The 15,448-nt window shown below is 44.0% G+C and overlaps 1 protein-coding gene across 4 annotated transcripts in view; it reads right to left on the bottom strand.

Annotated features, from left to right (window-relative positions):
• katnip (katanin interacting protein) overlaps nucleotides 1-15,448 on the bottom strand; it is a 126,998-nt gene that overhangs the window by 10,448 nt on the left and 101,102 nt on the right. For all 4 annotated transcript variants that reach the window (XM_080206271.1, XM_080206275.1, XM_080206273.1 and 1 more), the window contains 7 exons: nucleotides 13,181-13,346; nucleotides 10,547-10,710; nucleotides 9,370-9,434; nucleotides 7,455-7,565; nucleotides 5,911-6,050; nucleotides 4,676-4,777; nucleotides 2,402-2,562 (listed from right to left, as the gene is read on the bottom strand). In XM_080206271.1, coding sequence (XP_080062397.1) covers nucleotides 2,402-2,562; nucleotides 4,676-4,777; nucleotides 5,911-6,050; nucleotides 7,455-7,565; nucleotides 9,370-9,434; nucleotides 10,547-10,710; nucleotides 13,181-13,346 — 909 coding nt within the window. The remainder of the gene's footprint in view (nucleotides 1-2,401; nucleotides 2,563-4,675; nucleotides 4,778-5,910; nucleotides 6,051-7,454; nucleotides 7,566-9,369; nucleotides 9,435-10,546; nucleotides 10,711-13,180; nucleotides 13,347-15,448) is intronic.

Here is a 15,448-nt window from a genome sequence, read left to right as displayed (position 1 = left end):
TTAATGGGAACGATGTGCAGGGATATGGGGAAAAGGCAGGGAATGGCACTAGGTCATGATACAAACCCACAACCATCTAGAAGGACAACAGCAGCAGATACATAGGAACATCAGCTGGAAGTCCCCCTCTGAGTCACTCACTGTCCTGACGTGGAAATATATTACACCGTTCCTTCCGTGTTCCTGGATCAAAATCCTGGAACTCCCTCCCTAACAGCACTGTGGGTGTACCTGCACTACACAGACTGCAGCTGTTCAAGAAGACAGCTCACCACCACCTTCTCAAGGGCAATTAGGGATGGTCCTAGTCAGCCAAGTCCCTGTCTCTTGAATGTAAATCTGCCTCGTAGCCCTGTATTTTACTTCCATGGCTCAGAAATTTGCTCTGTGCCTCACTGGCCACACAGGAGTCTAATCCCAATAACTAGATTACTCAAAGCTTTGGCACGCCTGTTGCAATTTTTCTGGATGCTAAGCTGCCTCCTCAGAATCGCAACTCGCTTCCCTGAATTAATATACAAACTAAAATAATGTCAAATTAAGAAATGGTTAATTCATGAGCTAACATCAGGATTCCATTTATACTCCATTACAAGGTGGCCATTTCCACAAATGAACTTGTGATGACCCTTCTCCGTGACCTCCATTCCACCCTAACCCTTCATCTCGAGATCCGTTGCTGATCCGTCACAGCTGCAGTACTGGCAGTAACCGCTGCAACTGGTGGCGCTGGCAGTGCTACAGAGGTCCAGCTGGCTGCTCCTGAAGGTGGGATTTCTACCCTACTTGGGGCTTCATCGGACAGGAAGCCTGAATCTGCCCAGTTAAGTGCCTGATTAGAACTGAATAGCGTCCTGGGTTCCCCTTCACTGGTTTTCCAAGCCCTCTCGCCTGCATCAAAATCCTGCCTTCGTATAATAAATTGACGCAGACTCAAATACGGACTCGAACGCGAAAATTTAAGCCGAGTGCGTTCTTTGTTCCAAGTCGAGACGATTTCTTTTGGGAACCGATAGCGATTTTTGAGATTGTCGTGTTGATGAAGACTAGCTCGAGTTTTATATGAATATAACATGAAGTAATCATTGCACGAGCTACATATCAGTTCAAATTACAACTACAAATTGCAAACAACAAAAGAAATGCTGAGTCAAGTACAGGGGAGATGGTGGCATCGTAGCTACGTCATTGGATTGGTAATTCAGAGGCCTGGGCTAATGCTCGAGGGTACAGGTTCAAATCTCACTGCGGCAACAGGTGGAATTTAACTCCGTTAAATTAAAAAATGATGGAAATGAAAGCCAGTCTCAGTAACGGTCACCGTGAAACTGTCATCGATTGTTGCAGAAATTCACCTAGGTCACGAATGTCCTTTAGGGAAGGAGATTTGTTATCCTTACCTGTTGGCATGTGACTCCAGACCCACAGCAATGTGGGGTGACTCTCAGCTGCCCTTGGGAATGGCTGAGAAAGCCATGTACTTCGAGGACAATTAGAGATGGGAAACAAATGCTGACCGTGCCACATCCCATCAACAAATACTTTTAAAAAAGCGTGGGATGTCCAACGTATTCGTTTTCACAAAGCGCTGATAGAAGACAAAACCGTCTTTTGCGAAGGTCGCTAGTAGCACTGAAATGCTGGCATGCCGTCATTAGCTTATTGAATATTTTGTCACTTTTTTTTGCTTTGTGGCTAAAGGTCAGAGAAGAAAAGACTAATTTATGAAGTTTGCACTGACAGCCAAGAAAGAGTTGATGAAAACCGTATGAATGGTTCTCCCCTAACAGCTGCTATAAAATTGACTCCTCAGCAAAGCTATGAGAGCTCTTGCAAGTAATTATTCACTTCTTTCTCTCGAACCAATTAGTCCTCAATGCACGACGCCTCAGCGTTTCCAAGATCCGTCCTCAGGAGTCTATTCCCAAAAAAACCGATCACAACTTCCTTCCCGTTTGCAAACGGTTCCTCGCTTATTAGCTGCCGTCCCATCGTCTTTACAAAACGTCCACCACCGCCCATTTCTCAAAACTCACCTTCGACCTTTTTGCTGTTGCAAGCTGTCACCTCCAATGCCGCACCCCTCCCTCCCGCCACCCAATCTTCCTTTCCTGTCCAAAGTTCTTGAACGTGTGGTTGCCTTCAAATTTCCAAAATGACCCTCCCTAATCAAGCGCTTGCCTCAACGTAGCAAGAAAACCAAATATAAATGGCACCCTCGATAATTATGACCACGGCGCGTTATCCCTTGCCAGCTGTTGACGTGACAACTACTCCATTTTCAACCGGCACCTCCTCCTCCGTTGTCCAGCTAAGTGGCACTATTCTCATTTGTTTTCACAACTACGAGAATGAGAAACCTAATTTAGGAATAGTGAGTGACGTATTCGATGCAACGTACCTTATAACTGTATATTTCTCTCTGTGTGTAATCTTCTCATCGTTGGTGAAAAGGATCGTATGATATGGGATAACAGGCTCGCAAGTTGGAAGGATACCTCGGGCCACTTGACTCACAATATCTAGGATTCCATTGTAGACTAATAAATCGTCAATGAGGAGCTGTGAAATAATAGAAAAGTATGAAATAACACGGACAAAAGTAAACACTGAATTAATTGTATTTCTTATACCGATAGGTAGATTGACCGCGCTAAATTGCCCCTTCGTAGCCCAAGATGTGTAGGTCAGGAGGATTAGCAGGGTAAACACGTGGGGTTACCACAGAATCCCTACAGTGCAAAAGGAGGCCATTTGGCCCATTGAGTCATAAGAACATAAGAACATAAGAAATAGGAGCAGGAGTAGGCCATCTAGCCCTTCGAGCCTGCCCCGCCATTCAATAAGATCATGGCTGATCTGTCGTGGCTCAGTTCCACATTCCCGCCCTCTCCCCATAACCCTTAATCCCCTCTCTCATCAAAAACCCATCAACCCGCGTCTTAAAAATATTTAGCGAGGCAGCCTCCACCACTTCAACGGGCAGAGAATTCCAGAGATTCACCACCCTTTGAGTGAAGAAGTTCCTCCTCAACTCCGTTCTAAACCGCCCCCCCTTTATCTTGAGGCTGTGCCCCCTAGTCCTACTATCCTTTCTGAGCGGGAAGAGTCTCTCCACCTCTATCCTATCCATCCCATTCATCATCTTATACGTCTCAATGAGATCTCCCCTCATTCTTCTGAACTCTAACGAGTACAAGCCTAATCTATTCAGCCTCTCCTCATAGCTCAACCCCCTCAACTCCGGTATCAGCCTAGTAAACTTCCTCTGCACTCCCTCCAAGGCTAAAATATCCTTGCGTAAGTACGGCGCCCAAAACTGCACACAGTACTCCAGCTGCGGCCTCACCAATGCCCTATACAGCCGCAGCAAGACCTCCCTACTTTTATATTCAATCCCCCTCGCTATGAAGGCCAGCATCCCATTCGCCTTCCTGACCACCTGCTGCACCTGCAAACTGGGTTTTTGCGACTCATGCACAAGGACCCTGAGGTCCCTCTGCACCGTCGTCTGCTGCAGCTTTTCTCCACGTAAGTAATAATCCCCTCCTTCCATTATTCCTACCAAAGTGGACCACCTCGCACTTGCCAACATTAAATTCCATTTGCCATTTCCTGGCCCGTTCGCCCAGCCTATCTAGATCCTTCTGTAGACTCTCCCCACCCTCCGCACAATTTGCCTTTCCACCAATTTTGGTGTCATCAGCAAATTTCGACACCCTACACTCGGTTCCCTCCTCCAGATCATCTATATAAATGGTAAAAAGCTGAGGCCCCAGCACCGACCCCTGGGGCACTCCACTAGTCACCATCCGCCAATCCGAATAGCACCCGTTGACCCCCACTCTCTGCCTCCTATTTGACAACCAGTCCTCTATCCACGCTAACACCCTACCCCCAACTCCATGCCCCCTGACCTTCTGCAATAACCTCGTGAGGTACCTTGTCAAACGCCTTCTCAACGACCATAATCCCACCCAGGCCCCGTCCCCGTAACGGTACGTATTTCCCCTAATAACCGAGCCAATTTAGCACGACCGATCCATCTAACCTGCACATCTTTTGACAGGAGCACCCTGAGGAAACTCATGCAGACACGGCGGGGGTGGGGGATATACAAACTCCGCACAGAGAGTGACCCGTGCTAGGAACCGAACCCGGGTCCTTGGCGCTGTGAGGCAGCAGTGCTGACCACTGTGCCTCCCTACAAGAATAGGACCTGGGTGAAATGCTCTGTCAGAAAGCCAGTGCAAACTCATTGGGTCAAATGGCCTCTTTCTGCACTGTGTAGAGATTCTATGGCTATCTGTGACTTCTACTCTCTTGTTAGATTACAGCAAGCAATTGTTTAAAAAGATCTTCTTAGCTTACTTTTATATCCTCATTTGTACATGATAATTGTGATAAGAGTGTTCTGGAGTTTGATCATTCTTTTACTTTTTTAAAATATTATGAATGAACAGCAAAGTTTTCCTACGTAACATCAATAATAAAGCACTCGGGATCTTCTCTCAGCAAACGCCGGCTGTGAAAGTGACCAGCTACAACCGGGATTCCTGAATTTTATACTCACGGTGAACCTGCATCCATTAAAAACAAGTTTGGCGTTGCCACTAAAGAGCACACAATTAACCAGCTTCGTTACTCCGAATCACTTAAACGAAAGGTAACGTACCCCAAATTCTTTCACTCCTCTTTGAGGTGTTTTTGAATAATTCCAGAGTTTAATCATTGACACAGAAATGGGTTGATCAAAAATGACGTAGACACGATTCACCTGTGACAGAAGGAACAACGCAATGTACATTTTAGATTCAATAATTCACAGAGCTTCCGCAATAACGCACGATGAGTGTGATTTATTTTTATTGCAATGATGAGAAAGGCGAGTCTTTTATAGGTTACTCTTGATCGAGCGTAACATTCTCCTTCGTCGTCTACTCTTAATTACTTGGTTCCACACAACAGCTCCTGTTTGTTTTCGCTCTCAACGTAGCTATCAGACATTCAAGTGTGTTTTGCTTCTAAATCCTGCACAAAATCTATCCTTTAGGTTAGGGGGAATTAGCAGGGTAAACACATGGGACAATAGAACCTGGGTGGGATGCTGAGTCAGAGAGCTGGTGCGGGCGCAATGGGCCAAACAATCTCCTTCTGCTCTGGTAGCAGCAGCTGGTGGAAGTTTGATTCTGCAGAGCAGAGGAACTTTGAGCTCGCGGATCGATTGGCCACGTTGTATAGCAAAGGACGAGGGTTTTCTGGCACGTACTTTCCAAAGATCTGGCCGAGGTGTTCGTGCCAGACACTGAACGCAAAAGGATACAAATTGATGGCCGTCTACAGGAGAAGCAGAGGTCCAAGGCCTCTTGATGGTAATAACAAACTGAAACAATGCTGCCACAGGCAGAAGGTGTCTGCTCTCTTTCTGCCCGTAATCAGTATATTTTCTACAGCACGTGGTATTTCTTACCCAGGAAGTGTACATTCCAATTAAATAATTCAGCACTAAGTGTATCGGTTAGGTGCGTTGGCCGTGTTAAATTCTCCCTCGGTGTATGTGAACGTCTCGTTCGCTGATGTCTTTTCGGGAAGGAAATCTGCTGTCCTTATCCGGTCTGGCTTACGTGTGACTCCAGAATCACAGTAATACCGTTGACTCTCAACTAGTGATGAGTAGTAAATGCTGGCCAGCCAGTGACGCCCGTGTCCCATGAATGAGTAAAAAACATCTGGGATAGCGTCATGTTTGCCCTTAAGTGCACTTGCACGTTTATTTCAGTATATCAGCCCCGTTGCTCTTTCGACGACAGGCCGTTACACCGAATGAACAGCGAGTTTCGCGAGGGCACGTCGTCAGATTGTATTCTCTTCGAAACGGAATGACCGTTGAAGAGAAAATGAGTTTCTTACCAAACCAGGAAGAATAGGCGCTAACCACATGTGTCTCCCATCATTTGTGTCATTTACCCCGTCGATTAGTTTGTCTGGGGTTCGAACGTCTCCTGAAACTCCATCTAAAACGTTCACGCTGTCAGGAAAAGCAGCAATGTCTGATAATGGCAAGTTAAAGACTTTGATCAGTAATGATTCAGCGAGAATTAATCCCTATAATTCTTCATATTTCGATAGATAGACGGCACAGATTATTTCGCTACATTTAATTAACAGCGAGATATCGTCACTTGTACAAGTGCTGATACCACAATGCTTGACTGATCCTGGGAGGAAGCGGTGGAGTAGTTTTGCCACTGGACCAGTAATTCAGAGACCCAGGACAATGCTTTGGGCACCTGGGTTCGAATCTCACCACGGCGGATGGCGAATTTACAACCTGGAATTCAAAATCTAATAATGACCGTGAAACGATTGTCGATTGTTGTAAAAACCCATCTGGTTCACTAATGTCCTTTAGGGAAGGAAATCTGCTGTCCTTACCCGGTCTGGCCAATATGTGACTCCAGAATCACAGTAACGTGGTTGACCCTCAACTGCCTTCCAAGGGCAACCAGGGATGGATAAAGGCTGGTCTGCCAGCGAAGCCCGTGTCCCGTGAATGGATAAAGATAAACTGCCCTTAATACCTTTGGGTAACAAATGTTCATCGATCTCAGATTTAAGATTTACAATTGATCTAGTATCAATTGATGTTTGGGGTAGATCCAAATGTCTACCAAAAGGGGTAGAGTTAAATTGGGTAAAAATGGGGAGGGCGGCATGGTGGCACAGTGATTAGCACAGCTGCCTTACAGGGCCAGGGACCCAGGTTCAATTCCAGTCTCAGGTGACTGTGCGGAGTTTGCAGGTTCTCCCTGTGTCTGTGTGGGTTTCCTTTGGGTGCTCTGGTTTCCTCCCACAGTCCAAAGATGTGCGGGCTAGGTTGACTGGCCATGCTAAATTGGCCTTTAGCGTCAGGGTGTTTAGCAGGGTGAGTCACAGATATGATTTTTGACGGATAAGGGAATTAATGGTTATGGGGAGCATGTAGGTTAGTGGAACTGAACCGCTATCAGATCAGCCATGATCTTATTGAATGGTGGGGCAGGCTCGAGGGGCTAGATGGCCTACTCCTGCTCCTATTTCTTATGTAAATATGTGGAGTTACAGGAATAGGGCCTGGGTGGGATTGTGATCGGTGCAGACTCGATGGGCCGAATGACCTCCTCTGCACTACAGCGATCCAATGATTCTGTGAAATGAAGTAGAAGAAATAGGGAAGCAGATTGTTTCAGTGAGGAAATTCAAAAGTTTGATCTAGGTGGTTTAAAGCATGGCTTCCACGTGGGAGAGAAGTATACTATGAGAAAGCGAGCAAAAAAAAATCAACCTTTTGTTTAGATCAAATAATGGTTTTAGCATTCTTAAAAATTACCTGTACTTGAGTGCTATTTTCCCATTTTAAATAAAATTCAGAGCGCTATTTAATTAATTTAATTCTACATTTTGGCAAAAGATACTATTTTCTGTCAGAAGAATTTTTTCACCATCGTTTCCGTAGAATTCCAGTCCGTTAAGGCCAATGTAGTAAGGATCTCCCCAGCTTGTCAGCAACTGTAGCTGGAAAATAACTGGCAGAAGCTAGATCAAGGAAAATAGCTTGGTGCAAAGCAAGAAACTAATTTCAGAGATTTATCTTTCGCTAGGAATTAACAGAAACATTTCATGTTAATGTTCAAATACCAATATGATCATAGATTCTTGCATTTAAAACAAAAGCAATAAAGCATATTTTATATAAACTTATGGCAAATATTTGTACAGCTTCGTAAACACGTTGGCACGTGAATGTTTAATATGTTTATTTAAAACTTTATCGGATATACTAAGACACTTTAAATAAGCTTACGCTGGTGTTACGATAGCAATCGCGGGAATGCGATGCGTAAGTATTGTTTACACATTTTAAAATTGTCAACAGAATTTCCAAGCTTGCATAATTTAACCAGGATATTTAAGAAAGGCAAAAAAATCTTGCTAGTTTACAACAATCTGCCAATTTTAGCCACGGCGAAAGGGCCCCTGATTGTAATGTAAAACTTTATGAATCTACGATTCTAAAGTTATTGTGATTCGATAGCTTTTGTTAGAACTTGGAATATTCTTGCATTGGTTGTGGTATGGGGTTTGTATCTCCCAGGGCAGATCCACTTTACTTGCATCGATCTGCACACTTTGTACAACAGCATTATATATTTTTCAAGACGAGCAGTGTATTGGCTCACTGTAATATGACGTTCGCGACGGACAAACGACTATCTTTTTAAATTACTTCCGCTTACGTGAAATGTGGTATTGGTGACTTTAAGCAATTAGGCAATTTAACCTAAACTGAAAACTCACCGATGTTCGTTTAATCACGAGTGAAAGGTCTGGTCTGTTGATCGCTTGGTGGATGCGATCGGTAAATTGCACCCAGAGCGTGCTGGGCACTGTGCCAGATTTGCTGAAGTGGACTTATGCCCACGTTTTAGCTCGAACCTTTTAGCGTTTGCCCGCAAGTTAAATTCTCCGTGAATTAGCCTGATCGAGCGGTGCTGTCGATTGTGATACTAACTGGCATGTGGTCAATGGGGCCTCCAGATGACTGCATTCGACTTAATTTAAAGTGAAATTTGTTCAAGTAATTGCTGCAGCTGCGTAATTATACCAATCTGTCGCTTCAAGTGATTGGTCACTGGCCCGATGTACCGAATGACTGAATTGGAACTCGTTAAACTGAACGCGAAGTAATTTATACTAATTGTAGATTAGTAAAAGAGAGCCAAGCGTGGATTCATTGACTTCTAGTCACTGCAAATACAGATAGGGGATAATGGATTGTGGTTATGGATGAATATATACCCAGGTAAATGGGCACAGTTTAACAAATGCCCCTAAAATGTGGGCAGCACGGTAACACAGGCTCCCAGCTTGGGTCGCTGTCTGTGCAGAATCTGCATGTTCTCCCCACGTCTGCATGGATTTCCTCTGGGTGCTCCGGTTTCCTTCCACAGCCAGAAAGACGTGCCGGTTAAGTGCACCGGCCACGCTAAATTCCCCCTCGACGTACCCGAACAGGCGCCGGAGTATGGCGACTGGGGGCTTTTCGTAGTAATTTCATTGCAGTATTAATGTAAGCCAACTTGTGACGCTGATAAATAAACTTTAAAAAGGGGGCACAAATGGTATAAACCCTCCTTTCCAACCTGATGTCACGGTGAGTTTTAGCTGTTGGGATATTCAAGCAAAAATGCGTTTATAACGTCGTAAAATATTGTGGAAACTCCAACGCAAAAGACAAAACTCACATTAAATCCAAAGAACTGAGGTAACTCCGTTAGTCGAATAAGAGTAACTCACGTTTTGCAGAAAATTTCTCAAGCTAAAGGATACAGCCACAAGGCATCAATGGGGCTTCGTAGTCCATACTGGCTTGTTCCATGTTCCGAGGAGAGTTCCTATCAAAAGTATTAGCAAGTAATTTAAAAATACTTTGGATGTTAGGCCGATTTATTTTGTCAACGATACATTTTTATTCATTACATGTGTTAATGTTGAATGATCACAGACTTCCGTATTAATTATACAAGTTATTTTAAATAAACTAAACAACCGTTGTAAAGCGACAAATAAATTATAACAACGAATAGTTCGAAAGACACCGTTATTCTTAGGTTAAAAATCTAAAAACCAGCTTTTGAAATAAAAAGACACGCTGTCAAAGCTTTTTGTCTTGCACTCATCTGGATATATTTGCAAGAATGCCAAATAACAATCATTTACACATTATAAGAAAAGGGTGTTGATCGGTTGGCAAGTGGATACAGATTGGTGGAGGTGTTGTCTCGGTGTGTGCTATTCTTTTATTCAAATTCAAATGAGGCGGGTCAACTCTGAGCGGTCAAGGCACTGCCATGAGGAATGAACTTGCGCCCCCAAGCTTTTGTTTAACTAAAAAAGTCGCAAAGTGTGGACGTGGTCCTTCTGATTGCAGAGGACAGGGCCGTGTGTGAATCTGTGTAGTTTCTGCCGTATGACCTAATAAATTAAATCATTTCACAAGGATTGAAGCTTCAAATTTAACTAAATTAACACAAACCAGTCTAACCTAAAGGCCATTATCTGTCGTCTGAGATACTGTGTGACTGCACCTAATTTCGAAAAAGGGAACACGCATCTGGAAAAATTCACATGTACAATATAGCTTAAAGCTATAGATTAGTAAAGGAAAGCCAAGTGTGGATTCATTGACTTCTAGTCACTGCAAATACAGATAATGGATAATGGATTGTGGTTATGGATGAATATACACCCAGGTAAATGGGCACAATTTAACAAATGCCCCTAAAGTGTGGGCAGCACAGTGGTTAGCATTGCTGCCTCACAGTGCCAGACACCTGGGTTCGATTCCCAGCTTGGGTCACCGTCTGTGCAGAATCTGCATGTTCTCCCCGTGTCTGCATATATGCCGATATTTTGAAGACAGAGTTCTCTTGGCCTTATTAAACTTGTTTAAAGCGTGAGCGTGTTTGAGATAGGTTAAAAAAGAGCAGAAAACTTTTTTTTTTACCTAATTTGCTGTTTTGCGGTGACTTCACTTTTCCTCCGGAGATAATCTACGAAAAGAATCTCTTGAGCAAAGTCAAAGTGGCATTGGCCCGGCCCTTTCCGAATGAGGAAGCCCTCTGGTGGTGAAATGCAGTACCCATCGAGGGTAACGTGGACAATTTTTGCCTAATCAAGATAAATGCCAATTCGTCAAACAATGATATTCCCTCTCCGTTCCCAAATCTAGATCAGACGACTAGTGAATAACAGTTAAGGAAATATAGATCTAAACGTCACATTTAACTTCAATCGCATCCTTCTTTTTTTGCAAACCTGGTCCATAAACTTAATACAGAAATTTAGTAAAAAAAAATTTCGTTTTTAGGGTATGATTATTCTATAGCTACTGATCTTAGTCCATGCAGGAATCTGTAAAGTATTGCAAGTGGAAAGCAAAAAAAAGGTAGCCACTCCTCCTCTGTGTTTAACATCCGTGCTGGTCAAGCTTCCTGAAACAATTATTCGGGATAGAATTGGTAGCCATATGGAAAATGTGGGTTGATTAGGAAGAGCATGGATTTCTGAAGGGGAAATTATATTTAGTCACCTTGCTCCAGCTTCCTGAGAAGGTAACAGAATGGGTTGATGAGATTAATACCATTGATGTGATGTACGTGGACTTTCAGAAGGCACTGATACTGCGCAACAAACTTGAGAGAAAAGTTGTAGTTTGTGGAATAAATGGGAAAGTAACAACATGGATACAAAATTGGCTGAATAATAGGAAACAGAGAGTAATGGTCAATGGACGTTTTTCAGGCAGGAGGAAGGTTTGTAGTGGATAACCCAGGGGTCGGTATTGGGACCCTTGTTTTTTATGATATATATTAAATGATCTAGATCTCGGTGTTCGGTGAACGGTTTCAAAGTTTGCAGAGGACACAAAACTTGGAAGCGTTGTAAACTGTGAAGAAGACAGTGTGGAATTTCAGAAGGGTGTAGACAAGTTGGTGGAGTGGACAGATAGGTGGCTGATGAAGTTCAATGTGGAGAAGTGTGTTGATGCATTTTGGTCAGAAGAACATAGAGAGACAATACAAAATAAGAGATAAAATTATTTAGTGGGTGAAGGATCACAGGGACCTGGGTGTATATGTGTACAGGTCATTGAAGAGAGACAGTAAGAAAGCAGTTAATAAAGCACATAATATTCTGGGACTTATTCATTGGGACACAGAGTACAAGGGCAGACAGGTTATACTGACCTTACACAAGATCCTAGTTAGACCTCAGCTGGGGCACGGTGTACAGTTCTGTGTACCACAGCGTAAGAAGGATGTGAATGTATTGGCAGAAGAAGTTTACAAAAATGGTTCCAGGGATGAGAAACTTCAGTCACGAGAATAGTTTGCAGAAGTTAGGACTGTTCTCCTTGGAGACAAGGCGGCAAACAGGAAATTTGATAGAGATGTTCAAAATCATGAGGGGGCTGGACAGAGTAGACAGGGAGAGAAACTGTTCCCGTTTATGAAAGAATCCAGAACGAGAGGATGCTGTTTCAAAGCGATTTAAAAAAGAAGAAACGTGATGAGTGAAAAAATTATTTCACACAGCGAGTGGTTGGATCTGGAATGTACTGCCTGGAACTGAGGTAGGTTTAACCGAGGCATTCGAGAGGGCGTGAGATGATTATTTGAATCGAAACAATGTGCAGGGGGAACAGGGAAAGCCAGCAGAATGTCACTAAGTTATGATGCTTGATTGGAGAGGTGGTGCAGACATGATAGGCCTAATGGCTTCCTTCTGCGCTGTAACAATTTTGTGATTCCTAATGCTTGGGAACATAGGAAATAGGAGGAGGAGGAGGAGGGGGAGGAAGCCATTTCGCCTCTTTGGATTGTGGTCATTTGTGAATATACGCCCAGGTAAATGGACATAATTTTACGAATGCCCCTAAAATGTGGATGGCAAGGTGGCACGAGTGGTTAGCACTGCCGCCTCACAGAACTAAGGACCAGGTTTGATTCCTGGTTTGGGTGACTGTGTGAACGTTTTCCCCGTGTCTGTATGGGTTTCCTCTGGGTTCGCTGGTTTCCTCCCACAGACCAAAGATGCGCAGGTTGGGTGTATGGGCCCTGCTAAATTGCCCCTTAGTGTCCTCAGATGTGTACTTTTTTTTTAGCCATCGCTCCGCCTTAATCTTCCAAGCTGTACCCCTCTTCGTAGAATCCCTACAATGCAGAGGGAGGCCATTCAGCCCATTGAGCCTGCGCCAGATTCGCAGGGTAAATGCGTGGAGTTCCAGGGATAGGGCCTGGGTGGGATTCTTGTCGGAGCGGACTCGATGGGCCGAATAACCCTTTTCCGCAGTGTAGGGATTCTGTGAAGAGGGGTGTGGTTTGGACGTTTCAGGTGGAGCAATGGCTAAAAAAGATATGTATACGTTAGTAATTCTCACATACAGGGTTGAGAGGAGCATTATTGTTGATTGTGTCTATTTATTTTGATACTCATAATAGTCACATGCTTCCATTCTTGATGACTAAGAAATTACACCACCACATTGTCAAATTTCAGCAATTTTAAACAAGTAAATTAAAGTAAAATCTTTTATGCCCCTCCAAAGGTGCCGTTCAGAAAATTCCCAAGGACTCACCCCTCTATACGTATCTTCTGGGGATTTGTTATAGTTCCAGAAGCGAAGTCCAATAATAGTTTGTTGCTTATTGAAATTGATTGTGAGGATGTGATCGTCTCCGTAGGTAAAAGGAATCAGCCACATGTGTTCATCTTCCGAGGTGACGTTAATCCCATCGATCAGCCTTTAACAAATAAGTACCAAGAAACTTTGTTAGAGTGAATTTCTGCTTTATGTCTCATCTCTACATCTCCTCGGTTTCTTATTCTGAGAAGCCTTAAATCTCCTTACCAGCCTTTATTATTGTGTCCAATAGCAAATAGAATCGGGGTCAGTCAGCTGAAGGACGGGAGGAACAGCAGTGGTGCTGAGGGGTCCCGGAGGTGGCTGGGGGCAGGAGGCTGAGGACTCCAAAATTCTCCCTGTATACAATTTTAAACAGGAGGTGCCTTTTTATTGTTTTGAGGAGACAGAGCGAGTAAGCTGGCTGGGGAAAGTCAGGAAATTAAGGGTGTATCCAGAGAAAGGGAGATCGCGTGGTGTTGGCAGTGCTGCCTCACGGTGCTAGTGACCTGGGTTCGATTCCCGGCTTGGGCGACGATCCGTGTGGAGTCTGCGGCTTCTCCCCCGTGTGCGTGTGCGTTTACTCCCAAAGTCCAAAGACGTGCTGTTAGATGGATTGACCGTGCTAAATTGGCCCTTCGTGTGCCGAGATGTTTGGTTAAGGGGATTAGTGGGGTACGTATGTAGGGTCACGGGGATTGGCCTCGGTAGGATTCTCAGTGGGAGAGTCGGTGCAGACTCGATGGGCCGGATGGCCTTCTTCTCTGATTCTATTCCGTGAGACTATGACAGTGTGGTAGAGAGAGGGGGATAAATGAGAAATGAGCGCGATTGATAAAGAGGAAGGAAGTGGAGTGGAGTAACCGTAGGTTGAAGCCAGTGAGAGAATGGGAATAGACTCACAGGATGGCATGCACGCGGAGTGAGAACAGAACAGAACATGAAGATCAGACAGAGAGAGATAGACTGCAGATGAACAGAGGAAGAAAAGGTGGATCAAAGGGAAAGTGATAGGGAACAATGATTGTAGGGGCGAAGTAAACAAGATGGCAACAACAGGACAAGGCAAGGGGGGAGCGTGAGAGTAGGGACAAGAAATTGGGGGCAGCAGAAAGGATGTGAAAAGGTGAAAGAAGTGTTTGAAAATTTGAATAGGGTTCCTAGTTGCCATATCAAATTATCTTGACGTTGAGGTCAGCTACCCTGACCTGTCTGGCAGTAAAAAGTCTCATAACACCAGGTTAGAGTCCAACCAGTTTATTCGATAGTAATCTCGATAGTGTGGGAGGTTCCTTCCACACACCCGACGAAGGAACACCGTTTCCGAGAGTTTGTAAGATTGCTATCAAATAAACTGGTTGGATTCTAACCTGGTGTTGTGAGACTTCTTACTGTGTTTACTCCAGTCCAACGCTGGCATCTCTACGTCCTGTCTGGCACGATCAGGGCTTTGATGCGGTCTGGATCAGAGAGCAGGTTGTAGAACTGAGTGTTGGTGAATAAGTGTTTCTCAATGACACTGTTGATAGATGCACCTTCCATCCTTTCTGGATGATCACAAACATGAGAATCTGTGTGGGTTATAACTGGCAGCCTTCTACACTGTCAAGTAGATAGATACTACAGCATGTTGGCTGAGATAGCTGTGGTGCACAGGTCCCTTGGCGCGACAGTTAGGATGTGACCAGAGCTTAAATATCCTATGCTATGCCTGAACAAATTGAGATGCTTTGTAAAGTCATGTGGAGTTATCCAAACTGGAAGTTTTAATGGTGAAATCATTGGGACAAAATGCAGTTGATTCATCCATTGACTGCTAGACACTCTCAAAACCTTCAGCCTTGTTTCTCACACTATTTTACTGAGCTTTATCAGGGTTGAGGACGTTGGTATTCACAAGTCTCCTGCTCCCACATCTGCCTGGTTGCCATTTTTTATTGGTTGAAGCAGGCATTTCTGGTGTTTAAAATGCTAGATTGTTATAATGCTCGAAACGCTCGTCACAATCATTTACAAAGGGTTCTTTTGTTTTCCTTCCCTCGCATACAATAAATTAATTATTGTGATATTAAAAACAATGCTTTTCTGATATTGATTAATTCCCTGTACAGTCAACATGGAAGTACTTCCATTAATGAAAATCTGCTGCATTTACAGCCTTCGGCAAAATGTGCAAGGTTTTGTTAATCTGCTTCTCTGATTGCTTAAGTGCATATTATGGAT

Source organism: Carcharhinus amblyrhynchos, chromosome 18 (genome assembly GCF_965287045.1).
Source record: "Carcharhinus amblyrhynchos chromosome 18, sCarAmb.v2.hapA, whole genome shotgun sequence".
NCBI classification, from domain to species: Eukaryota; Metazoa; Chordata; class Chondrichthyes; order Carcharhiniformes; family Carcharhinidae; genus Carcharhinus; species Carcharhinus amblyrhynchos.
Note: the sequence above shows the minus strand (reverse complement) of the source record. Positions and strands in the feature narration are given on the sequence as shown.